This window comes from Schistocerca gregaria, chromosome 9, assembly GCF_023897955.1.
Source record: "Schistocerca gregaria isolate iqSchGreg1 chromosome 9, iqSchGreg1.2, whole genome shotgun sequence".
NCBI classification, from domain to species: domain Eukaryota; kingdom Metazoa; phylum Arthropoda; class Insecta; order Orthoptera; family Acrididae; genus Schistocerca; species Schistocerca gregaria.
In genome coordinates this window covers 210,886,731-210,912,802 of record NC_064928.1, presented here as the reverse complement: position 1 = coordinate 210,912,802, position 26,072 = coordinate 210,886,731, and the positions used below count along the sequence as shown (strand labels likewise).

Genomic DNA, 26,072 nt, shown 5'->3' with positions numbered 1-26,072 from the left:
AGTATCAATGCTTTGGTTGCTAGTAATATCTTTGACAGGTAAGTCACTGAAGTAAGTGCTAAGGTGTTTTTATTGTGTTGGTTGTGTAACGAGGTTTGAAAGACGAAATTTAGGGCAGTGATAGCAGAAAATGGCTGGATGCTTTGAAAATGTGCAGCTTCCTCCTTGCGTGTGGTTTGAAGGTGACGACAAACGGAATGCCGTGGCGTCTATAATAGCTGGTTTGCTGGTGAGTACCACTTTGTGTTAAGTGAAGGGGAAAAATATGCATCTTTTGACAGGTGTGCTGCAGTGTGACTTAATTTCCTCTGTACATCATATAATGAAGAACTTAAATTACAGGTAGATGTTGTATTATACAGTTTACCATATTTATTTGATTCAAAATCGATTGTTTCCTTCTTAAAAAGTTTTGCTCCGATAAGAGGTATACCACATCAGAATTTGCGTAGAAATGTAACTCATCAGTGGAAGAAACTTACTGAATAATACCCACGAAATGATATCACATGAGAATTAGTGTGACAGGGAAAGTTCACCTGTTACTTTGAAATTTGTTTTATATGGAGTGGTAAAATCGTTACACTTAGTAAATCAACAAGAATTATTTCGCTTCCTGCGTGTTATGCTTATAATATTTGTATTTCAATGATTTTTGAACTAATGTGATAGGCTCCACAGATTCATTTTCAGTCCTTTATCTCCCCCCCCCCCTCCCCCCCTATCTCCCCCCCCACCACCCACACACACACACACACACACACACACATTACAGTTGTTTGAACTCGATTTTGTACCGCATGTATCTGTTTTCCAGTTATATCAGTTGTTAAATTCAAATAAGATGTTAATGCAATCCCTGCTAGTCACGGCCGTTAGATGATCCTTTCTGTTACAGAAAGTAAAGTTCATTGTTGTTGTCGAACTGTGAATTTTTGAAACATCAAAAAGGCTTCTTCCAGTCATCCTCAGAGGGAGTAAAATCATAGTTTTCACTCAGCCACAAAGGCATATCAGTTAGAACTTTTGTCACAACTTTAACCCCCATTCTAATGATTCTGTAAGACATCATTGTGTGTCATTATTTGGGAACATCCCGCATAGATATCCTATGTTGACATCTGCTTAGCAGTAAATGTATTCATTGATTGTTACTACAAATATTTATCTTTCTACAAAAAAATAGTGAAAAGCATGAACGTATCACAAAGACCAAGTGTAACCTCTACAACGATGTCGAGGGATTAACATTGTACAAAAAGGAGCCAGATATTTTGGTTCACATGCATACAACAACTTTCCAGAACATACTGAACGCAAAGTAGATAATTTAGTGAAGCTTAAGTGAATTAAAGAACTTTGTTTGGTAATTGCTCCTACTCCATTGAAGAGTATCATCACAGAAAATCCTAAGTTTGTTTTAGGTTAATATAGGGTTACAGTTTGCAGTGTAATACAGCAATGTAAAGTCATTTCAATGTATTGTACTTAAAAATTAAATGTAGGTGTATCTTTAACTTCCTTCCACATCTATGGAATATGACTAATGCAAGGTAACATGACCAAATTTTTGATGGCGTGAAAGTCTCTTCATTTCACACATAGTGAAATGATAGTTGCAACTGTGGAGTGCTCTCTGATGAGACAAGTAGGTGTCATATGATTTCCCCAAGGCGATTGAGACAAGAAAAGGCGTGGTCATGTAAACCTTACAGACCCGTTTCGTTTTACATTCTTTTCCAACACAAGACTAATCTCTATCCGTTATAAGTTATTTGCCAAACTGTAATTTGCTTCATTAAACTAATCACTGCTGGAATATAACAAAACAATTATGTGCTTGTGAAGTTTATTTTAAGGAGTGTTGACGTAACATTGCTCGACTCTCTAATATTGCTTGTTTGTGGTGCTGCAGTAAGCACACATTGCATCAAATCATTCTTTAAATATCACATAAATAATGAAGTAATAAGATCTTATAGGAATTTATTTTCCAGCTACCATAAAATTTTAGTTTATACATGAGTTTAGTGTATTTATAAAAGTTCAATTAAAGAAATTATCTGCATCAGTCACTTCTTCACGGTGTGTTTCAAGACTTCACGCTCATATCTTCAAGTGGCACAGTGATATTATGTAACATATTTGCTAGCTGGAAGCAGCCAGTTGCTTGTTGCGGATTGATTTTGAATCCATTCCAATGCTCAGAACCGTGTGATTTTGACATAAATATAGATTTTTAGTTTGTCCTGCATAACACAAACAAATAACATAAACAAACCAAATATTATGAAGCTGTCAAAAATGTAACATATTGTTGTTCCTGCTGAAGATGTGAGTGTAAATTTGAACTGCTTCATGGGATGAAATAAGAAGTGTGACTGACACAGATAACGTTTTATTTGGACCTTTACTGTCATACACAGTCCTACAATGGTCCAACATAACGTTAGTGTATATATTTGCTATTGTCACACTGAAAGTGATTTTTCTTTGTTCCCAGTTCTTTGCTGGCTGGTGGTTCATTATTGATGTGGCTGCTGCATATCCTGACAACGCTCAGTTCAACAAGGCATACCACGTCTGTGGTGTTTTTGGGACTATTTCATTATTCATGTAAGTTATTTGTATGATCCCCAATCGTAAACATACAGTTGATAGTGTGCTACAAAAGCACTTTGTGAATTGCTGCAACTTGAGTAACTGTCAAACATACAATGTAGATCAGATTATTATTGACTTCTTCATGGTTGCAATTGTGTGCTGCGTTCTGGAAACTTTTCTTCATTGTCGACTATACAGTAAATAATAGAAAGTACTAATTCTGAACTGTTATAACAAGCACTTATTTGGAACATTTAGAACAATCTTTCTGTTACAGTTCGTCTGTATTACTCAACACTTAAATTGTTCATACAGTTGACATGACATCTCATGAACCATGTCTGGCGGTAAGAATGACAGTTCTACACGAATTTGACAAATTGCATCGATCCTGTTAAACACAGCTCCTACTTTCCTCACATGACATACTGAAAGCTTTTGATCAAGGCAGTCAGGTAGATGCAGAATTTCTTGATTTAGGAAAAGCATTTAACCCACTACCACACCAACACTTATTGCCAAAAGTTCGATCATATGAAATATCAAGTGAAATTTGTGACTAGATTGAGCAGTTTTTGGTAGGAACAACACAGCGTGTTATCTTGGATGGAAGGGAAGGGTGTTTGAACCCTGGCTGTTCATGTTGCATATTAATGACTTTGAGGACAATATTAATAGTAACCTCAGCCTTTTTGCAGCTGGTTCAGTTATCTGTAATGAAGTACTGTTTGAAATCGGTTGCGTAAATATTCAGTCATATCTTGGTAAGATTTCAAGGTGGTGAAAAGATTGCTTTAAATGTTCAAATATGTAAAATTGCACACTTCACGAAACGAAAAACATGGGCCTAGTATCCTATGGCTACAGGGTGGTCCATTGATAGTGACCAGGCCAAGTATCTCACAAAATAAGCATCAGACGAAAAAACAAGGAATGAAACTCATCTAGTTTGAAGGGGGAAACCAGATGGCACTATGGTTGGGCCGCTAGATGGCACTGCCATAGGTCAAAAGTATATCAACTGGGCTTTTTTAAAATAAGAACCCCCATTTTTTATTAATATTCGTGTAGTACGTAAAGAAATATGAACGTTTTAGTTGGACCACTTTTTCCACTTTGTGATAGATGGCACTGTAATAGTTACAAACATATAAGTACGTGATATCAGGTAACATTCCGCCATAGCGGATGGTATTTGCTTCGTGATACATTACCTGTGTTAAAATGGACCATTTACCAATTGCGGAAAAGGTCGATATCGTGTTGATGTATGGTTATTGTTATCAAAATGCCCAACAGGCGTATCCTGGATGACATCATCCAAGTGTCCGGACGGTTCCCCGGATAGTTGTCATTTAAGGAAATGGGAAGTGTTCAGCCACATGTGAAACGTCAACCACGACCTGCAACAAGTGGTGCCCAAGAGGTGTTTTAGCTGCTGTCGCAGCTAATCTGTACATCGGTAGTAGACAAATTGCGCGAGAATCTCAAAATGTCGGTGTTGAGAACGCTTCATCAACATTGATTGCACCCGTACCATATTTCTGTGCACCAGGAATTCCATGACGTTGTCAGAGGCATGCCTCCATCCTTGCTACCCTCCCTGTTTTCCTTTCCCTGTTGCTTCATAACCTGGTTGTGAGTAACTAAATCCACTTTCCCTTCTTCCCTTTCTTTCCCCTCTCTCCTCCCTGATGAAGGAATATTTATTCCGAAAGCTAGGAACTTAAATTTTCGGTTGTTTTTTGTGTTTCTATCGGCTGTACTGAGCTGAGGTAAGTACTGGCCAGTCCCTCTATCTCTTTGTTAGTAATTGTTTCACATCTTTATATGAGATTTTCCATTAATTAGTTATAATGTCTGCATTATGAGATATGCAATATGGGCATGCATTATCATGAAGTAGCTGCACACCTTGATGCTCCATTCTGCGGTGGTGATTTTTGACAGACTTACTTCACCATACATACCCACATTGAAGTCACATGGCATTGTGTGTGTACACAGCAGCAATGCTCTCAAACAGAAACTTTTTTGATAGCCTCATATATTAAATAAAATTGCACAGCACTAAGTACTATATATTTAGCTCTAGTGGATGAAGAATCATTGATCCTAGCACAAAGCTAACTTTGCATCTGGCTTATCTTGCGGAGAATATAATTGCTCAGTGAGGCAGACAGTTGTTACTGATGAGGTGCCATGTCAAACGGTTCCGATGTTTCTCAAAGGTGTCAACTGTACTGCCAACTGTGCCAGACTAAAAATACAGGGAAAATTCTGATTTGTGTGGGAGTTTATTGTCTGCTGTTTTACTTTTCTAGCAACCTTAGCTACAAAGAGAAGTATTCTATACAGTGTACAGCGTATTTGGGGGGGGGGGGGGGGGGGGCGTGGTGTCCTGCTAGAGTTATTTATGCCAGATAGCTGTTCTCCACTGCTTTGAAAGATATTCCAAGGTTTTTTTTTTTTCCGTATGTTGACTCAGACAGCTCGTTAGGTGTTTCATACTGCGCCCAATGCAAGTAGAAAACATTTTCTTTGCTTTATGAACAAGATTATTTTCTAAGTGTAATTTTGTGTTTATTCAGCAATGACAACAATAAAAAGTGAAGACAGTGCGGCACAGCTCTTGCCAATAGTATACAGAGTTATCTGTACTATTAAATAATCCAGTACAGAGGGAGAATTTATGTTGCCTTCAGTGCAGTATGTTCTAGCTGAGTTGTCTCCTCCTCTAAGAAAATTTTCCTATCTGCAACTGTTTGTCCCTAAAGGTGTTCTTCTGTTTGTCTATCTGTTTAATCCTTGTTGTGGTTCTCATCTGCTACATTTATCCACAAGGATTTGGAACTCAGCAAATTAACCCTTAATTTGCCAGAAGTTATTGTGTGAAACCACCTCTTCTAAGTATACTTCCTAGCTTATCAAAAAGTGTGATATTGGAACTATATTGTTTAGTGGTAGCTGCTGATCTCTAATGGCTGCCTCCAGTACTCTTTTCTGGAATAGCACACATTTCCTGCCTTCCATTGTTGGACTGCTGTGACTTGTGGTTTTCTTGCAAGTTATTTGTTCATGATTATACATTTCAGTGTGTGTCAGTTTCTGTTGACAGTTCGGATATGTTTTTAAATTTACATTTTTTGTGCCACAAATCATTACTACCAATCAGGGTAAATGTGTGGTTTCAGTACGTAACCACTAGCAAGTAAGTGTCAAGTCATGCTATTTAAAGATGTTGAGTCAGGAAACCTACGTGACAAACAGTGTTTGATATCCTGTGACAGCAACCACAGAGTTTAACTAGCAAAATGTTGACATATTTATTCAGGACGATCATTGTATCAATCGGAGAGATATTGCAAGCGCATCAGCATTTCACAGGAATGTGTGGGTCACATTATTGCTTTGCTTGGATATCGGAAGATCTTTGCACAACGGGTAACCCGGATGCTGACTCCTGAAATGAAAGCGCACAGACTTCAAATTTGCAAGGAACTCCTCTTGCGTTACGAGAATGAAGTGACGACTTTCTCCATTCAATTGCGACAGGAAAAGAAATGTGGATACACCATTACTACCTGGAGACGAAATGTCAGTCTATGGAATATCAACACAGACTCCCCCCAGAAAAAGCAATTCAAGACACGGCCCTCAGCTGGAAAAATCATAGCCACAGTGATCTGAGATGCAGATGGTGTTATCCACATTGATTTCTGTGATCGTGGATCAATAAAAAATTCAGAGCGTTACAACATAACACTGCGAACTCTGAAACGACAGCTAACACCGCTTCGAAAGGAAAAGGGAAAATCTAAGGAACCCCTGAAGTGCAAAAACACAAATTCAGTCTTTAGTAAGGCTTATTTGGTGTCAACAATTATTACAGGAAACATATTAGCTGCTAATGACTCATCAGTGCACCAGAAGAGTGACAGAAAACGAGTGTCCGGGAGATGCAGAAATCAGCCTTCTTTGAGATGTATGTAATACACTTCACAAAATGGATGTCATTGACATTCAAGAAATGTTTAAAACAAAGTGTTGACTTGCACCATGAACACTGGATGAAAAATTGCATACCACAGTGATCTCAAAGGCTCATGCCATAAAGATCGAAGGCGAACTCTGGGAGTTACAAATCATGCAGGACATTCAGCTAGGCATCTACTCTTAAAGAACGCATATAGAACCATATTAGTGTAACAAAGAATGCATATAGAACCATATTAGTGTCACAAAGTGATGAGAACTGATGGAATGTGGAACAGTCTGTCATAGAGCTTATCGTGAAACTGGCTATCCTGTAAGGCATAGCTGCATATAGTGCAATAATGTTTTATAGGAATCAGAAAAATAAACATCCAGAGGCTGAATTTGTCCTGTGGTTCTATGTTGTATGAACTGCAATGTCACACCCTTTTCAGGAGGGAGAGTATGCTCTACAAGTTTGATTTTTATACACAGACCAGGAATCAAGCAGAAGCATCTTATATTGACCAGCTATTGTCCAAAAGTAGTACTCATACTGTAATTGTAGTTCTTACACTCATTTTCCCAGTCTTCCTTACTATGACGTAAATATTCCCTACTGCCCTTGCAAGATCATGCACACGAGGAAGAATCGTTAGGGGCAGAGCACCTCCAACTTTTCGCTCCACAATAAATAAGCTTCCAGTCAAGTTACCATCCAGATTAACAATTGGCATAATTGTATATGAACGCATTAAGACACTGATGTTAGTTGATCTGGATACAGATCTCTTGGTATCTATGATTTCAAGTGTCCTTTTATATGGATTTCATCTTGTAATCCCGATTGGTTGGAGTTGAAAACAAATTCCTCACTGAACAATGGGATAAGTTCGTTTGTCCCATTTACAAATATTTGGGCCGATTCCCCATTTTGCTGTGCATTGTCAAGTTGATGCTTTTTTGAAATTTCATTATCTTACGTCATTAAACTATGTTGCACTGTTTGAAGTTACGCAACCATCACTGCTTCCCTTGAAATCGCTGCAATGTGTCACACGCAATTGATGTGCATAATGTATTAGGTCACTGTCATGCATATCCTGTAAATTGTATCAAGCATCAGTGCAATGTGCAAACACCAGTTTTTGTAACAAGAATGCCTTGTCCCCCCTCGAATATCCGTGATCATTTTTATGCACTACATGGTCATATTACTGCGGACGTATTTGAAATCTGTTTAGAATATTTATTTATTTATTTTTATTTTTAATTTTTTTTTTTTTATACTGTTCTGTGGATGGTCTTCCACGTATGTAATTATGTTTAGTACCCACTCCTTGGACAATGATTGCCCTTTCCTACGTTTCACTGGACATGGGATATGTGGCTCCCTGTCAGACAAGTATGGTGACCTACGTGGCTCAACACCTGCTTCAGTAGCACTGTCACTTGTTAAGCACGTATTGTCGTTATTGCACTCCTCGTGTACATTTTCCACATAGCCAAGCATACACATCACGCATTCTGCTGACTCAACTTGCAGAAATGATCTGCCACTTCATTCTCACTCTGTGAAAATCCTTGTGTTCCTTTCTGGTGAAATGTCAACTTCTGCTACTATTGTAGATGTAATGCAATGTTTGCTCCATTTATCATTGCCACTTCTGTGCTTTGTATCATAACCACTCACCAACACTGTAGCTGTGTCAAGTTACCCATAGACTAAGCAGTTCAACTATGCTCTGTAGCCTCGTGCTGTGCTTACCATTGGCCACCTCCAGTCCTGCTCTTTGTTGGCATTAGCAGCCAATATTATGTTTGCATGTTAGACGATATATGGAGCATTGAACGCCATAAACACCATTGGCCTTTTGCGACTTCGTATTCGACAGGGATGCATGTGCCGCTGACCTGACAAGTGATGTGCTGTATCAGCTATGGCTGAATTCTCAAGAGATCAGAATTCAGTAAGCTTAGATAGTAACTCTGATGATTAAGTGATGGCACTGCATTATGTGCAAGTTTATTGATGAGACTTGTCAATGCCAGTATAATATTCTATGAAATTAATTCAGAAGATGGGAGTAGTTAGGGTTGCTGCCATTTCAGAGTTTGTGGGGCATCAGTCTGTTCACCAAAAACAGAAAATAAACATCAGCTATTAACAAACCAAATGTTCCACTAGTGAAATGGGTAGATGAAACAGCATGTGAGCCTGCATAGCACAGTGTAGCTATCCATTGTACAAGAAGGCTGTCTGACATGGTGTTTCACTCTGCATGAGTAATAATCATTTTGCAGAGTACCACAAAAAGTGAACAATCACTAGCTCTCAGTGGTTTTACTATGAAACCAGATATAACAGAAATATGATAAAACACTTTTCTATTTTAATTTATGAGGGTTGACTGAAAAAATGCATCCACCTTCGTAACTCTTAAACAGTTGGTAGCATTGGTATGTGACAGATACTGTCTTCTTCCATAGCCTCTTCTCTACAGCTCCAGTTGGTGGGAAGCCTTAGGGTCAAACAGTTGTGTTGTTACAGTGTAAAGTATGTAATCTTGCGCAGACAGTGCGTCAATGCGATTTGAGCATTGTGCAGTCATTGAATTCTTGGCAGCAGAAGGTGTCATCCCAAAGGAGATTCATCAGAGAATGAAAGCAGGTTATGGTGATGGTGTTGATGTGAGTACGTTTAAAGATGTTGAGTCAGGAAACCTGCGTGACAAACAGTGTTTGACATCCTGTGACAGCAACCACAGAATTTAACAAGCAAAATGTTGACATATTTATTCAGGACGATCATTGTATCAATCGGAGAGATATTGCAAGCGCATCAGCATTTCACAGGAATGTGTGGGTCACATTATTGCTTTGCTTGGATATCGGAAGATCTTCGCACAACGGGTACCCCAGATGCTGACTCCTGAAATGAAAGTGCACAGACTTCAAATTTGCAAGGAACTCTTCTTGCGTTACGAGAATGAAGTGACGACTTTCTCCATTCAATTGCGACAGGAGAAGAAACGTGGATACACCATTACTACCTGGAGACGAAACGTCAGTCTATGGAATATCAACACAGACTCCCCCAGAAAAAGCAATTCAAGACAGAGCCCTCAGCTGGAAAAATCATGGGCACAGTGTTCTGAGATGCAGATGGTGTTATCCACATCGATTTCTGTGATCGTGGAACAATAATTTCAGAGCGTTACAACATAACACTGCGAACTCTGAAACGACAGCTAACACCGGTCCGAAAGTAAAAGGGAAATGTTTTCGTGCAGCATGACAATGCCAGACCCCACAGTTCACGTGCCACCACAGCAGAACTTCAGAGACTGAATCTCACCACCGTACAGCATCCCCATACAGTCCATATTTAGCACTGTCTGACATCCATCTCTTTCCGATAATGAAAGACGATCTGCTGGGACATCATTATGCTTCTGATGAAGATGTTGAGAGAAAGAACTGTGGAGATGTGGTTGTGGAAACAGTGTGTCTACTTCTTCCATGACGGCTTCAGGAAACTTGTTCATCATTGGCAGAAATGTATCCAATGAGCTAGTGATTATGTGTAAAAGTGAATATTGGTAATTAAAGATCACATTCTAAGGATTATTTTTGCATTTGATTTATTAAAATATTCCCATCCAAACACAATTAACAAAGGTGGAACCATTACTTTTCATTCAACCCTTGTATGATGTGTTGGGTGTTATTGAATATTATGTTAAGACAATAATAATTCTATTCAAGATTCCATTGCTTGTGAAGGAGGGCTGAGGTGTACAATTTGTATTCCAGGATAAACTCAGTATCAAATGCTCTCGTACGTGGAGATGGCTACTCAGGAGGTTGCTTTGGTCCAAGAGGAGCACGTGCCTGGCTCTTCCTTGGCTTTGTTATGGGATTCGGTGCTGTAATTGCCTCTTGCTGGATCCTGTTTGCAGAATATGTCACCAATAAAAGTAAGTTGAGAGAACATCTGTAAAACAAAGTAATACTCAAAGCGTTAATCAATATATTTAACACAGGGTTCGTAATCTGGCCAAGAACCTGACTGCTCATTGATATGAAATATAATGTAGTATAATTATGTGTTGTTATGAACAGGTGTGTAGTTAAGAACTGGAAAGTAATAGTTTAGCTTACAGATTTGTATTCTGCTTCAGAGGATGTAGTGTCCTGGCATTTCTTCCTGACTGGAATAGAGGTTGAGTTTGTTAGAGCAAATGAGATGAGATGAACAGTGGTTTGTCTTAAAGTGTGTAGGAAGGAAATACAGGTTGTATAAAAAAAATCATCTGATTTTTAGCATATATGTTTCTGAAACTAATAAACATATACAACGAATTTTGCTTTTTTATGAACAGGAAACATAAAACTCCCCCCTCCTCCTCCTCCTCCTCCTCCAATAGATGTTCAATATGCCCCCCTGGAAATGCACAGCATATGTCAATGCAGTATTAGTTGTTCCCACACTGGATTGAGCACGTCTTGAGTTACAGATTCCACACGTGCTGTTATATGATGTCTCAGTTCATTCATTGTCCCCCCTGCGGGTCCGGGGGTTAGAATAGGCCCGAGGTATTCCTGCCTGTCGTCAGAGGCGACTAAAAGGAGTCCCTCCCCCTCAAGGGGGTAGTTAGCGCCTGCGTCCGGAGACGGATGGTTTCACGGCCTATATTTGCGTTCATTTTTGTTTTTCACTTCTTCTGGTTTCTTCCTTCTTTTGGTTGATTCCTTTCTTTGTTCTTCTCCATCTCACTGTCTTACTTACTCTTCTCCTTGCCTTCTTCTCCTTCTCTGGTTCCGCTTCGGCGTTTGAGACAGTATGTCCTTTCTTTCCCTCTCTCCCTTCTTTCTCCTCTTCTCCCTTCCTCCCTGTGCGTGCCTGAAGGCCGATCCACGCGTTCGCACGCGTAGCCGGTGACGGGGTAACGCGTAATTCCCCGCCCTGGGTAGACAAGTAAGGCACGCACGTACCCCCTGGTAAAGGCCAGGCCCAGGGAGGGGTGATTGCCTGAGCTGACACCTTCCGACCATGCCGATTGGTCCCTCCGTCCGTTTCTCGGGAGGTGTGACCTGAGGTGTGAACAATCACCTAAGGCAGGAGTGCCCTCTGAGAGGGTCCCCACAAGGAAGGAGCGCGCCATCAGAGACGCTGGCAATCATGGGGGATTCCTTCGCCATGGATTTCTCTTCTTCTTCTCTCTCGACTTCTGCCCACAAATGGAAACTTGACCAGCCACCAGTGACAAAAGTACTACCGCCTGCCCCACAATTCCTCGTAGTTTCTCGATCTGAGGACGGAAAGGATTTTTCCTCTGTCAACCCTTACGTTATCCAGAAGGGCATAGATGCCATAGCTGGATCTGTCAAGTCTTGTACCAGGTTGCGTAATGGTACCTTGTTACTAGCAACTGAGAGCGCCTTTCAGGCACAAAAACTGCTTCGGTCCACATTCCTGTACACGTTCCCTGTCCGGGCGGAGGATCACCGCACTTTGAATTTGTTTCGTGGAGTGGTCTATACTAGATCACTCGATTGACTGACGAGGAGATTCAGTCTTTCCTCGCTGAGCAGGGCGTGACGGCTGTCCATAGGGTCATGAAAAAGGTCAACAATGACCTTGTACTGACCCGGACACTTTCCTTGACCTTCGACAGTGTTCAGCTGCCGTCACGCATCAAGGCAGGCTACGAGGTTATTTCTGTTCTCCCCTATGTCCCGACACCTACGCGCTGCTACCAGTGTCAGCGTTTCAATCACACTCGCCATTCTTGTTCCAATGCGGCTACATGTGTGACTTGTGGCAGGGATGCCCATGAGGGTGACTGTCCACCTCCGTCTCCTCGTTGTGTGAACTGTCGCGGTGACCATGCAGCGTCCTCCCGCGACTGTCCCGTCAACAAGGAAGAACGCTGTATCCAAGAAATTCGGGTCAAAGAGAAAGTCTCCACCTCGGCTGCTCGCAAGCTATTCGCTAACAGGAAGCCCACGTTGCTCCCAGCGGGGAAGTACAGTATTGTCCTCGCCTCTCCTCGGACTACCAGGGAGGTGGCGACGCAGACGTGCGATCTGACCTTCAGCACTACAGTCGTCCGTTCGGCCAGTGCTAAGATCGCCTGGTCGACGTCTCCTCTTCCTCCCGTCGCCCCTCCGGCACAAGCACCTTTATCAGCTTCTGCCAGGACGAAGACCCAGAAGTCAGAAGCACGGGCCTTCAAGAAGGAACCGTCTCGTGCAGACCTTCTACGTACCTCGGACCCTCAGTCATCGACCAATCCTTCCACAAAACGGCCTTCCAAGAAGGCCCATAGGAAGCACAGTTCTCCTTCCCCGCCACGGCGCATTTCTCCTCCTGCGCCAACCAGCGGTTGCCCCCCCAGGCCGTCATCCGTTTCGCCTGGCCACACCGCTGGTAGCCGAACATCTGGCCATTCACCAGCGGAGGAAGCTCCCCCTCCCGGCCATCTTCACAAGATGGCCGATGAACCTATAGAACAAATGGACGATGACTGTCCGCCTCCTGCTAGCGGCGGCAGTGCTCGCTCGAAGCCGGGCCCTCAGCGGCCTTCTAGGTGACCCCTTCTTGCATCTTCTTCTCACAATGGCACTTATTCACTGGAATATTCGCAGCATTCATTCCAACCGAGAGGACTTGAAATTGCTGCTCTGCTCGCACCGTCCGCACGTCGTAGCCCTCCAGGAAATGAAGCTACGCCCATGCGATCAAATTGCCTTGGCACACTACACCTCTGAGCGTTTTGACTTACCCCCTGTGGGAGGTATTCCGGCTCATGTAGGGGTTATGTTGCTGGTCCGGGATGATATCTACTATGATCCCATCACATTGCACACCGGCCTGCAAGCAGTTGCCGTCCGCATTACTCTCCCCACTTTTACATTTTCCATCTGTACCATTTACACTCCATCGTCGTCTGCCGTTACCAGGGCAGACATGCTGCAAATTATTGCTCAGCTCCCTGCACCATTTTTAACTAGAGACTTCAATTCTCACCATCCTCTTTGGGGCTCTCCAGCATCCTGTCCGAGGGGCTCCCTGTTAGGAGACGTTTTCAACCAGCTCAATTTTGTCTGCCTCAATACTGGCGCCCCTACTTTCCTTTCAGACACCTCTCACACCTATTCCCATTTAGACCTCTCTGTATGTACTACCCAACTTGCACGCCGGTTTGAGTGGTATGCGCTTTCTGATACATATTCGAGCGACCACTTCCCGTGTGTTATCCATCTCCTGCATCATACCCCCTCTCCGTGCTCAACTAGTTGGAACATCTCCAAAGCAGACTTGGGGCTCTTCACTTCCAGGGTGACCTTTCAGGATCAAACCTTCACAAGCTGCGATAGTCAGGCCGCACACCTCACGGAAGTCATTCTCACTGCTGCTGAATATTCCATCCCTCACACTACTTCTTCTCCACGTCGCGTACCGGTCCCCTGGTGGACCGCAGCATGTAGAGACGCCTTACGTGCTCGTCGACGTGCTTTACGCACCTTTAAACGCCACCCTACAGTGGCGAATTGTATCAATTATAAACGATTACGTGCACAGTGTCGTCGTATTTTTAAAGAAAGCAAGAAAGCCAGCTGGGCTGCTTTCACAAGCACCTTCAACAGTTTTACTCCTCCTTCTGTTATCTGGGGTAGCCTGCGCCGGCTATCTGGCACTAAGGTCCACTCACCAGTTTCTGGCTTGACGGTCGCGAATGACGTCCTTGTGGCCCCTGAGGATGTCTCCAATGCCTTTGGCCGCTTTTTCACAGAGGTTTCGAGCTCCACGCATTACCCCCCTGCCTCCCTCCCCCGAAAACAGGCAGAGGAGGCTCAGCCACCTAATTTCCACTCCTCGAATTGTGAAAACTACAATGCCCCATTCACCATGCGGGAACTCAAAAATGCACTTGCCCGGTCACGGTCCTCCGCTCCGGGACCTGATTCTATTCATATTCAGATGCTGAAGAACCTTTCTCCTGCAGGTAAAGGTTTCCTTCTTCGTACTTACAATCGCATCTGGATTGAGGGACATGTTCCCGCATGCTGGCGCAAGTCTATTGTTGTACCGATTCCTAAGCCGGGGAAGGACAAGCACTTGCCTTCCAGTTATCAACCCATCTCGCTTACCAGCTGTGTCTGTAAGGTGATGGAGCGAATGGTTAACTCTTGTTTGGTTTGGCTGCTCGAATCTCGACGCCTACTTACCAATGTACAATGTGGATTTCGTAGGCGCCGCTTTGCTGTTGACCATCTGGTTACCTTGTCGACCTTCATTATCAATAACTTCTTGCGGAAGCGCCCGACTGTGGCTGTGTTCTTTGAATTGGAGAAGGCTTACGACACTTGTTGGAGAGCGGGCATTCTCCGCACCATGCATACGTGCTGCTTTCGCGGTCGCCTCCCTCTTTTTATTCGTTCCTTTTTAATTGATTGACAGTTCAGGGTACGTGTGGGTTCTGTCCTGTCAGACACCTTTCGCCAGGAAAATGGGGTGCCACAGGGCTCCGTTTTGAGCGTCGCTCTCTTCGCCATAGCGATCAATCCAATAATGGATTGCCTCCCAGATGATGTATCAGGCTCCCTGTTCGTGGACGATTTTACCATCTATTGCAGCACGCAGCGTACATGTTTCCTGGAGTGCTGTCTTCAGCGTTCTCTTGACCGTCTTCACTCCTGGAGTGTCGCCAATGGCTTCCGTTTTTCTGCCGAGAAAACGGTCTGTATTAACTTCTGGTGCTACAAAGAGTTTCTCGCACCGTCCTTACGACTTGGCCCCGTTGCTCTCCCGTTCATGGAGACAACAAAATTTTTAGGTCTTACATTTGACAGGAAACTTAGTTGGTCTCCACATGTGTCCTATTTGGCTGCCCGTTGTACCCGTTCTCTAAATGTCCTCCGTGTTCTCAGTGGCACATCGTGGGGAGCAGATCGAACCGTCCTACTTCGCCTATATTGGTCGATCGTCCGCTCCGAGCTGGATTATGCGTGCTTTGTATACTCCTCTGCACGGCCATCCATCTTACGCCGCCTCAACTCCATACAACATCGGGGTTTACGGCTTGCGATCAGAGCGTTTTATACTAGTCCCGTCAAGAGTCTTCATGCTGAAGCCGGTGAATTGCCACTCACCTACCGGCGCGATATACTGCTTTCTCGTTACGCCTGTCGACTTCTGTCAATGCCCGACCACCCATCGTATCGTTCCTTTTTTGACGACTCTCTTGACCGTCACTACGGGTTGTATGTCTCTGCCCTGCTACCCCCTGGAGTTCGCTTTCGTCGCCTCCTTCAACACCTTGATTTTTCACTCCCTGCAACCTTTAGAGTGGGCGAGAGCCACACGCCACCTTGGCTCCAGGCTCAGGTTTACGTTCACCTTGACCTCCGCTCGCTCCCAAAGGAGGTTACCCCCGGTTCAGTATACCACTCCCGTTTTGTCGAACTTCGTTCGAAGTTCATTAATATGACCTTCGTTTATACAGATGGCTCTAAGACCAATGACGGGGTCGGGTGTTCTTTTATTGTTGGTGCACAAAGTTTCAAATACCGACTACATGGCCATTGTTCGGTCTTCACAGCTGAGCTCTTTGCCCTCTACTAGGCTGTTCTTTACATCTGCCGCCACCGACATTCTGCTTATGTCATCTGCTCCGATTCTCTGAACCCCATCCAGAGCCTCAGTGATCCGTATACGGTTCACCCTTTCGTGCACCGGATCCAGCACTCTCTTCAGCAGCTGGTGGACGACGGGTCTCCAGTTAGCTTTATGTGGGTTCCTGGCCATGTCGTTATCCCTGGGAACGAAGCTGCAGATGCTGTGGCTAAGGCTGCGGTCCTCCAGCCTCGGACGGCTTCTTGTTGTGTTCCTTCATCAGATTGTAGCACGATCATTTGTCGGCGCATTTAGTCGCTGTGGCATGCCGATTGGGCTGCACTTAGGGACAACAAGCCTTGAAACCTCATCCCGTAGCTTGGACGTCCTTCTCGGCAGGAGGAGGTCGTTTTGGCCCGGCTACGAATTGGACACTGCCAGTTCAGCCATCGCCATCTGCTGACGGCAGCGCCGGCGCCGTTCTGTTCATGTGGGCAATTGCTGACGGTCCGCCACATTTTAACGTCCTGTCCGGATTTTACTACGCTGCGTCTTGATCTTGGCCTGCCATGTACTCTGGATGCCATTTTAGCGGATGACCCACGAGCTGCTGCTCGCGTTCTTCGTTTTATCAACTTGACACACCTGTCTAAGGACGTTTGATTATGCTGTAGTTTTTTAATCCTATGTCTGTTAATACGTCTTTTATAGTGTTGTCCCTTTTAGTTGCTGTTTTAACCTTGTGCCTCGCGGTACATTCCTAAATTAGTCAGGGTGCTAATGACCATTGTAGTTGTGCGCCCTAAAACTACAAAAAAAAATCATTCATTGTCGTTGGTAATGGAAGCTCATAAACAGAATCTTTCATAAATCTCTAAGAGAAATAATCGCATACAGTCAGGTCCGGTGACCTTGGAGGCCAGTAATGTAAGGTTGAATCGTTTAGTCAAATGCGACCAATCCAACGTTCAGTAATTATTTGATTTAAAAATTTCTGCACTTTGAGATGCCAGTGTGGTGGTGCCCCACCATGTCATAAATGAAGTCATTCGAATTAGTCTCCAACTGTGGGAAAAGAAAGTTCTCAAGCATATTGAGATATGTGCTTCCTGTAAAGTGTTCTTGGGAAAGAAAAATGGACCATACACATATTCCTGTGGAACTACACAAAACACATTAAATTTTGGAGAGTCCCTCTCATGTTGTACAACTTTGTGGTTGTTCCGTACCCCATATTCCCACATTGACGGTTCAGTTCCACTTAAATGGAGTGTTGCCTCTTCACTAAAGTGTGGAAGAAAACTGTGTCCCTCCATGTTGCCAAGAACGAAATTACAGAACTCCACACTTCATTGTTTATCTCCTTCAGAAAGAGTTTGTAACAGCTTAATTTTGCACGGTTTCATGTCGAGCTGCACGGCGAATGGATATTTGCAGATTCCTTGTGAAGCTATGGCGGATGCATTAGACATCTGTTTCAGTCACTCAGGAATGGCCCGGTGATTTGCCTTTACACAGACCACCTGCTTCTCGGAATTGTTAATGCCATCATTTAATGCTCTGTGCTATAGGAGAATCGACACCATACCTGGTATGAAAGTTATGCTGAACAGTTATTACTGACCCACATGCGCAAAATGCAGAAAACAAAATGCTTTCTGTTGTCCCAACACCATTTTTACCAGACCTGAAATGGATGCACACTACTGCTACCTTGTGGGAACCACGTAAAACTCGAGAGTTTGCTCTTTCCAACTGTACATTTCTCATGCACGTATCACAAATAACATAATAGTTATATCTTTAATTCGGATGATTCTTTTTTATACACACTGTATTGTGTCAAGGATACCTCTCAAGTGCAGCCAAGGCAGTAGGCTTTTCACATGTTGATATACAGGCAGGAGTTAGTGAAGCACAATAGAGTAGAGGAACATGGAGGTTACTGAGACAACATATGCAAAGGCTGTCAGGGGCACCAAATTTAGTGTGCAGGGCTCACAGATGACAAAGAAACAGGAATTGAAGGTAACAAAGCAAAAGCAGAATGCTGAAATCTATTGTAAAATGTTCCTTTACAAAGCAAAACCCAGGGGTAATAGCCCAGTTTAATATTCACTCCACTGCAAAGATAAGTGAAATAGGTATTAATGTCAATGGCACTGAGAAACAGCTGAAGTATATAAAACTGAAGAGGGCCCATGGGAATCCCTGTCAGATTGTATACTCAATTTGCAGCTAAGTTAACCCCTCCTGTAACCATACCGTAGTGTAGATCCCTCTAACAAAAATCTGTACCCAGTAGTTCGAAGAAAGCAGAGGTCACACTTGTCTACAAGAAGAGCAATAGAAATGATACTCAGAGCTGTCCAATATCTGTAACATTCAAATGTTGCAGAATGTTGGGACTTAATCTAGGCTCAAACATAACGAGGTACCTCGAGCATAATGGATGACAGCCAGTATGGATTCTGAAAACATTTGTCATGTGAAACCCACCTTGGGGTTTACTCATAATGTCCTGAAAGCCCTGATTCAAAGCAAAACTATTCCATGTGTCTGGAAGCAGCACATGCTTTTGAACAGAAACAAAATGTATTTTAATTTCATCCTCTTCAACATCCTGATGATGTACTCCTACCAGGTGACAGTACAGGATAACTGCTTATATGGCTGAGTCTGTCTGTTAAGTCGTTAAGTGCAGCTTTCCTGGGCTTCTGCCACAGGCAAGTATGCTGGATCCATTGCTGCTCATGTTGTATGTTAATGATGTGCCACACATCATTAATAGCAATCTTAGAGTTTTCGTAGATGGTGTAGTTACCTGTAATGAAGTACTGCCAAATAATGGAAAGTCGAGGTTGGAATATAAAAAATATTAAGAAAAGGATCTATTGCAACTCACCATAAAGGTGACATGTTGAGTTGCAGGAGGACACACTCAGCTTGCGGTCAAAGCCTTTTTCAGGAAAGACAAAAAAAACACACACACACACACACACACACACACACACACACACACACACACACACACCCTTACGCAAATGTGGTCACTATCTCTGGCAGCTCCAACCAGAACACATTCCAATTCGGACTGCTAGAGATGGTGGTTATATGTGCTTGAGGTGAGTGTTATTTGTGTTTGTGGGTGGGTTGATGCGCGCACACCCCCCTCTTTTTCTGAAGAAGGCTTTGGCTGAACGCTGAATGTGTACTGGTCTTTTTGGTGTGCCTATGTGCACTTGGAATTGTCATCATGTTGAGTAGCAGTCTATCCTTTTCCTAATATTGTTGAAGTACTGTCAAAGCTTCACCAGTGTCCATCAGATCTTGATAAGATTTTAAAATGCTTCCTTACTTTTAAAAATGGCTGCTCAGTAATTGTCCAACTAGTTTGTTCACTGGGATTGTTTAAAGGAGCAGTGTTGTGAGAAACTGGTAATGTTTTGAAGATTTTCTTTCATTAGACGATTTCTTATAATTTTTGAAAAGGGCTAACTTGACAACAATGCCACCGACCATTTCATTCAACTCTTGGCTGTCAGTCATGTGGTTACAGTCCATTTGCAGAATTTCGTTAGAAAGGCAGAGATTAATTTCATGAAGGTCAGTCAAAATTGTTTGTTGTTTAAAAGAAAAAAAGAAAGCATTTATGCCAGCATGACTGACTTGTGACTTCCAAGGAGATAGAAGCATCCTTAAAGGTGCATTTACGAGGGCTATGAACAAATAAGTACTTGAAACAGTTGTGAAGAACCAAGACAACATTTCTAGTGTTACTTCACTGTCAATGCACGTTTATTTTTTGTAAAATGCATTATTGACGAGCAGTGTTCTTTTAGCAGAATCTTTCATTTTTACAAAATAATGCAGCATTTTTTAAACACTTCACAAAATGCAGCCTGTTTCTAGTATGACAGTACTGATTTTGAAGATATCAGAGAGAACAGTGATTCTAGCAACATTTTTGAAAGAATGATCAGCAAGGACTTAGTGTGGCATGGCCCACTGTGCCTATTGAAATATGATGATGTGTATGAAATATTGAAATAAAAACCAATTACATATTCAGTGACAATACAAAAGATATGAATGATAGGTAGTTATTCACAATTGGTAATGAAGTTATTTTGATCGGCTGTGTATTCTTCAAATCAAATGGTATTAATATTAGTTTATGTTTTCAGGAGTAAAGAGTCTTTGAAGGTGTGCAGTTTTTCCTGCATTTTCTGATAAAGCTTGTCAAGAATATTCTATAAACAAAAATTTTATATTTGAGATTTAACTAATGTTTTTTTTCTGATAAGATTGTATAGATTTGAATACAGACAAAATTAGGGCTACAAGACAGTAAAATTTGATTTTTGAAAGATTTACATTCTAGAATTTGAATTAAGACATTCTGGAAGAGGGCATATTAGAGAAATATAGTTTTCAAATGAGGTATAGGTATGTCAGTCATAAAACAAATACTTACTTCTGTAGCTGAATTTTTAAGTTCAACTAGTATCAAAGAATTTTACATTTTGAAAATTTCGTTAAATAAAATTGTTTTTATGTAAAATATCAACTTTTCTGCTGTCAGGCAAGTCTGTCATACTGATCAATAAGGATTATGAAAGCACAGAATGTAAAAGGATTTTTGTACTTTGTGTACTTATGGTATATGGATTGGTAGAGGAAAAGAAATAAATTGAAAGGAATATCATTTGCATTAGGAGTGATGTCAAGCAAGCGAAACTAGTCCACCTCGAACAAATGTTGTCCAGTCACGTTAATATGACTACCTGTCAATAGGCTGAATAATCATATTTTGCAGTGCAGACAGCTGCCAGATATGCAAGAGGGGTCTGAGGTTCTGGAAGGTACTAACAGGAATGTGGAGCCATCGTGGTGGCCCCACAGATTCTCGGTTGGGTTTACATCTGGAAAGTTTGGTGGACAGGGAATACAGTAAACTCATCCTGGAGCTCTTCGAACAACTCACGTACACGTGACTTGTCCTGCCGGTAGGTGCAGTTGTGCCGAGGAAAAACAAATTACTTTCATGGGTGAACATGGTCCCCAAGGACAATTTCATACTTGTGTTGCTCCATTGTGCCATCCAGAATGATATCACCCAAGGAATGACATGAAAATGTTTCCTAGACCATAATGCTCCCTGCTCTAATGATCATTGCAGAGTATTTGCTTTCTATCCAATGGAGCATAAAACATGATTCATCTGACGAGGCCGCCTGTTGCCACACAGTGGACTTCAGTTGCAGTACTGGCATGCAAAATCCAGCCTTCATTGTCAATGAACAGCTGTGAGCATGGGTGCAAGAAACAGGCACTTGCTGCTGATGCTCATACGCATCAACATTTGCAGAATGGTCAGCGAGGAGAGACAGTTGGTAGCCCCGCGCTTCATCTGGGTGGTCAGTTGCTCAACAGTTGCATGCTATTCACTCGTACACATTTCCGCAGCCGTAGTTAGCCCTGTCTATGGCCCGTGGTGCACCATAGCTGCCTCAGTGCCACTTTTGGATAGTGTCATTTTGCCATGCACAGTGCTATTTAGCTACAGCAACACTAGAACAGTTAATAAACATAGCAATATCAGAAGTGCTTCCACCTTTTGCCCAAATGCCAATGATCGTACCCTTTTGGATGTCAAATAAATCACTCTGTTTCGAACTGCACTGTCTTCTGTGTGCCCCTTTATACACAATCCACAGCTGGTGCTGTCACTGTTGTCTGTCGGTGCTTCATTAATGTGACTTGAGAGTGTAACTTGTCAACAGTAGTGTATATGTATATATTTCAATTTCAAACCACACTTATGCCTATAGAAATACATATTAATTTTATTTTGACTCATGATCGTATTTTGTGATAGTGTTTTTGTGAAGATTGATAAAGCAATTGTATAATTTTTTTATTTTGTTGTAACAACCTTTTTTTCTTGATTTTCAGGCCAAGAAAGGTCATATCCAGGTGTTGGTCTTTTTCTTCAGAATGCATTTATTTTCATCGGCTCCCTTGTATTTAAGTTTGGTAGAGTCGAAGACCACTGGAACTGAACTGCATACTGTGATATATAAAACTAGAGGTTTACTAGACATTTTTCAAGTTGCCGCTTTTATATGCTGTTAGGTATGTGGTTTAAAGAAATTTTCACACAGCCTGGAGGATTTATCTCCTTGATGTACAGCACTGAAAAAGTGTATCATCATCACATCATTCGGCTCTGAGTATTGTCAGTGGCAGATTGCAGAAGCAGCATGGAAGCAGTAACCTGTTGTCTGAACATGGAAGTGTGTGTCTAAAACCAAGCATCTGTTTGTGTAATTTTTCATCTGTTAGAATGAAATTATTTTTTTTTTATTTGAATTGTGAAAACTTATCAGTTGCTGCCCTTGATATCTAGGCAATCATGCCAGTGTTAAAAATTTTCACAATAAACTACATGTCGGTGTTAAAAATTTTCACAGTAATTAAACTAAAGTATTTTTAAACATTTCATACATAGAAGCTGTAACCCTGATAAAGAGGATTTTTATGAAAAAATAAATTGCATTGTCTGCTTTGTATAATTCAGTTTTAAATATTGATATACTGTATCACTTTTTCTGTGAACACCCATGAAATATGTGCCTCTGCTTCTAGAGTACCACAAGAAAGTAGAGAGCAAGTAACATAGCCTCTTGCTATTAGCTAAGTTTTTTTCTGTACATAAGGTATGCTGGCTAAAGTATACTGTGTGTTTATCATTGTTTTGTGTGTATGTGTTGTATAGATTATAATAGAATCAATTGATGCAGGAAATATGCTTCTATCTTTCTGATAACTTTAGCTGCAGCTTCTCACAAGTTTAGTATGATGAACAAAACTGCAGAACACTTGACTGTTGTTTGATATTAGGTCTTTTGTATGCATTTTTTTTTTAAAGGGAGCTTTGATGACTACTTTGTTATAGCCCTATTATGTGAAGAGCAAAAATTTCAATTCAGAATTTAAGTTACCAGTCATTTCTTGTGACAATCTATGCATCATAACATGTTTTGGAATCACATATATTCATTTAGTTTAAGTCCAGTTCTAGGTGGGCCTTATGTACTAACATACTCCAGTTGGTTCAAAAATTGAAACCAGATGAGATGATGCATTGGATGAGATGTTGGACACACATTTGGGGAAGGGTCGTATTTCTTTACTTTGAAAAGTTTTTGGATGTATCAAAATCCCTTCAACAAGTCATAAGCCAACTCACGTCGTCATCTTTGTCTACCTGTGCTTGAACCTCTAAATATCCTATGTTTTTGGAACAGTAACAATTTTAAAAATTACATCAGAGAAAAGAAATTCTTTCTTATGCTGTATCTAGCAAGCTAATACAAGTTGTTCGTATTTGTGTACATCATACTCAAAGTCTGGAATCTCTCAGCATTTCATATGATTACTAGTGTGTTTGGAAAAGGGATACACAGCTATCTGTGATGCTTGTGCTGTTAAATTGAGGTCACACATTTATCAGAATTTTCTACGAATGCACGATCTCGCTGCAATATCTTCTCATGCTTCCAGCAGCATAAGTGCCTGTACATCCACGAGCTTTCAACAGTGCTCCTCGGCCATTGTTAAACGGCAACTAACTGTGACATTGCTTGCCTTGTTTTGTATAGCCATCGCATCAGATGTCACATCACAGATACTCAGTTCGTCGTCATACAAGGCATTGTTTTTATCCTGTGCCTGCCACATCTGTTGTATTCCTTGCAGTGGCTGTGTCCATGGTGTATTCAGCTGCAAACCATTGTCTTTATTGATGGTTATATTTTTCTATATCAATAACTTCTTCTGTTACAGTTTCTAGAAACCATTAGGCATCATTATAAGTGTCATTAAATGCAATTTTATGTCATGCGTGTTCATCTGGGTAGCTAATTTCTCTGGGTAGCATAGTCACAAATACTTGGTGTTCAAACATGTTCCATTGTGTGAAAGGTCCATCTGACATAATACTGTCAGTGTTCGGTGTATTTTAAAATGCCAGGCTATCATCTACGGACGTTGGAAGTGAATATGTGAACATTTGATGTATTTGGAGCCCACAGACTTTATTTGGGAGGATCTTGTATTAGAAATCGTTGACCACAAATTTGTTTCAAACTTTGTGTACATAACCATCTGTGAAAGGCTGCATATTAGCTTCATTTGTGTGTTCACATTGACCATTCTTAAATCAGGTATAATAAGTGTGTGGATTTTCTCAATGAAAATAGTCATGAATGAGATACAAAATAATTTCATATGTGAATGGCAAATTTTTGTAAGACTTTTGTCTTGTATTTAAAAAATCTCTTCATGTATGTTTTTTGCCAAGATGTATATCATAATTTAGCTATTATTTGTAATGCACCATGTTTTGAAGTATATGGTGAAACATTGTTGAACATGCGTAAAATGGAATAGGGATGTGTATTGATGTACATTCCAAAAGTTGGTGCAATAACGCTGTCTGGTGTCTGACAACTGCTCAGTTTGCATATAAACAAAAGATTGCTTTGTTGTTGAGGTTTAACCCTCAAGCAGGCAACCCTACACATAAGGGGCACCATTCACAATAACATTTACAATTGAGAGCCCATTATCTATTCCTTCATTATTGCTTCAGATAACACACTGCTAAGTCATGCTGTCATATGTCCAAGTGAGCAGCAATAATATACAATAAACTGCAAGCTAGGTGAGAAAAATTTATGATCCATGCAAGAAAATGACGCAGGTTCTAAAGCAGGTGGCACAGTCTCACAATGAGGAATTTGTAATCGAATAAGTGATTGGTTGGGACCTGATGCAACTATGTTTTTTAATGACTAGGGTGGGTCATTACTATAACACTTTTGCATGGCAGCGGGGTGAAATGATGACAGTTTATTTTAGTTTAATGAAGCAGTGATTTAGCTCATAGAATGTAGGTTTATTTTTTGTTGTTTAGTTAAACTAAGGTAAAACTCTGATTTTGCTCATTACTGTGACAACATGAAGACCACTATCCTATACATGTGCAAAGTATATCATGTTCCCCTCATGTGGTAAAAACAGTGCACCCACTCAAGGATTAAGTAGTTAGTGATATCATAGCCAACCATCGTAACATGTACTTGTGCTCTAGTTATTTTGGTATAATTTTGTTAAGAACTCAAACTATGGAAAGCCCAGGTTGGAATACCGCTGACATTATAGAAAGGAAAGGTTGCTATAAAACTTTTTATTTTGAATATTCATGGGCTATAAATTGTGTGTTCTCTTATTCTTAATTATTTTGTGATTCTTCAGTTGGATGTTGGCAATAATACATCAAATCATAGTCACCTGGTAGTGCCTTTGATGTAACATGCAATAATGTAAATTGTTTTTCTTTGATGCAACATTGAGATAAAATAATAATCTATATGTATAACATACATCATGCTTGTTCACATGCACAAGAAGGCTATTTGTCAAGTGTATTAGAAAAGCTTACGAAATATATGAATTATGGCACCAGACACTCGTCGTCTTTCTTGATTTTCGTAGGGAACAGGAGAAAGAGGATATATATATTGTGCTGAAGGTTTTCATTATGAGAAGTCATATCGTGGACGGTTATGATTACCCTAGATCTGTTTATAGCAATTAGTTTGTGATAAGTCTAAAACATATTAATTAGTAATAGTGAAGATGGCTTTCTGTTATAAATTAACCAGAATGTTTGAAGTATTATGTTTTTCAGAAGTGTGCACATTCTTAAATCTTCCGAAAATAATTTTGTTAGAATATTGTGATAAAGTTATAAATAATATATTCAATAATAAAACTAATTATTTCAGTTGCTTGTTAA

At 41.2% G+C, this 26,072-nt stretch overlaps 1 protein-coding gene across 1 annotated transcript; it reads left to right on the top strand.

Moving 5' to 3' along the window:
* Nucleotides 1-14: 14 nt before the first annotated feature.
* Nucleotides 15-26,072, top strand: LOC126291649 (transmembrane protein 50B-like). Its single transcript, XM_049985214.1, has 4 exons — nt 15-229; nt 2,504-2,616; nt 10,396-10,559; nt 22,163-26,072. The coding sequence occupies exons 1-4, from the start codon at nt 131-133 to the stop codon at nt 22,267-22,269; spliced, it is 483 nt and encodes a 160-aa protein (XP_049841171.1). The 5' UTR covers nt 15-130; the 3' UTR covers nt 22,270-26,072.

What these genes read in the sequence shown, in the direction of transcription:
- LOC126291649 (XM_049985214.1), top strand. Translation starts at nt 131, where the DNA reads ATGGCTGGATGCTTTGAAAATGTGCAGCTTCCTCCTTGCGTGTGGTTT. An exon ending in CTATAATAGCTGGTTTGCTG is followed by an intron (nt 230 to 2,503) that starts GTGAGTACCACT and finishes CTTTGTTCCCAG; the next exon opens with TTCTTTGCTGGCTGGTGGTT. An exon ending in AGAATATGTCACCAATAAAA is followed by an intron (nt 10,560 to 22,162) that starts GTAAGTTGAGAG and finishes CTTGATTTTCAG; the next exon opens with GCCAAGAAAGGTCATATCCA.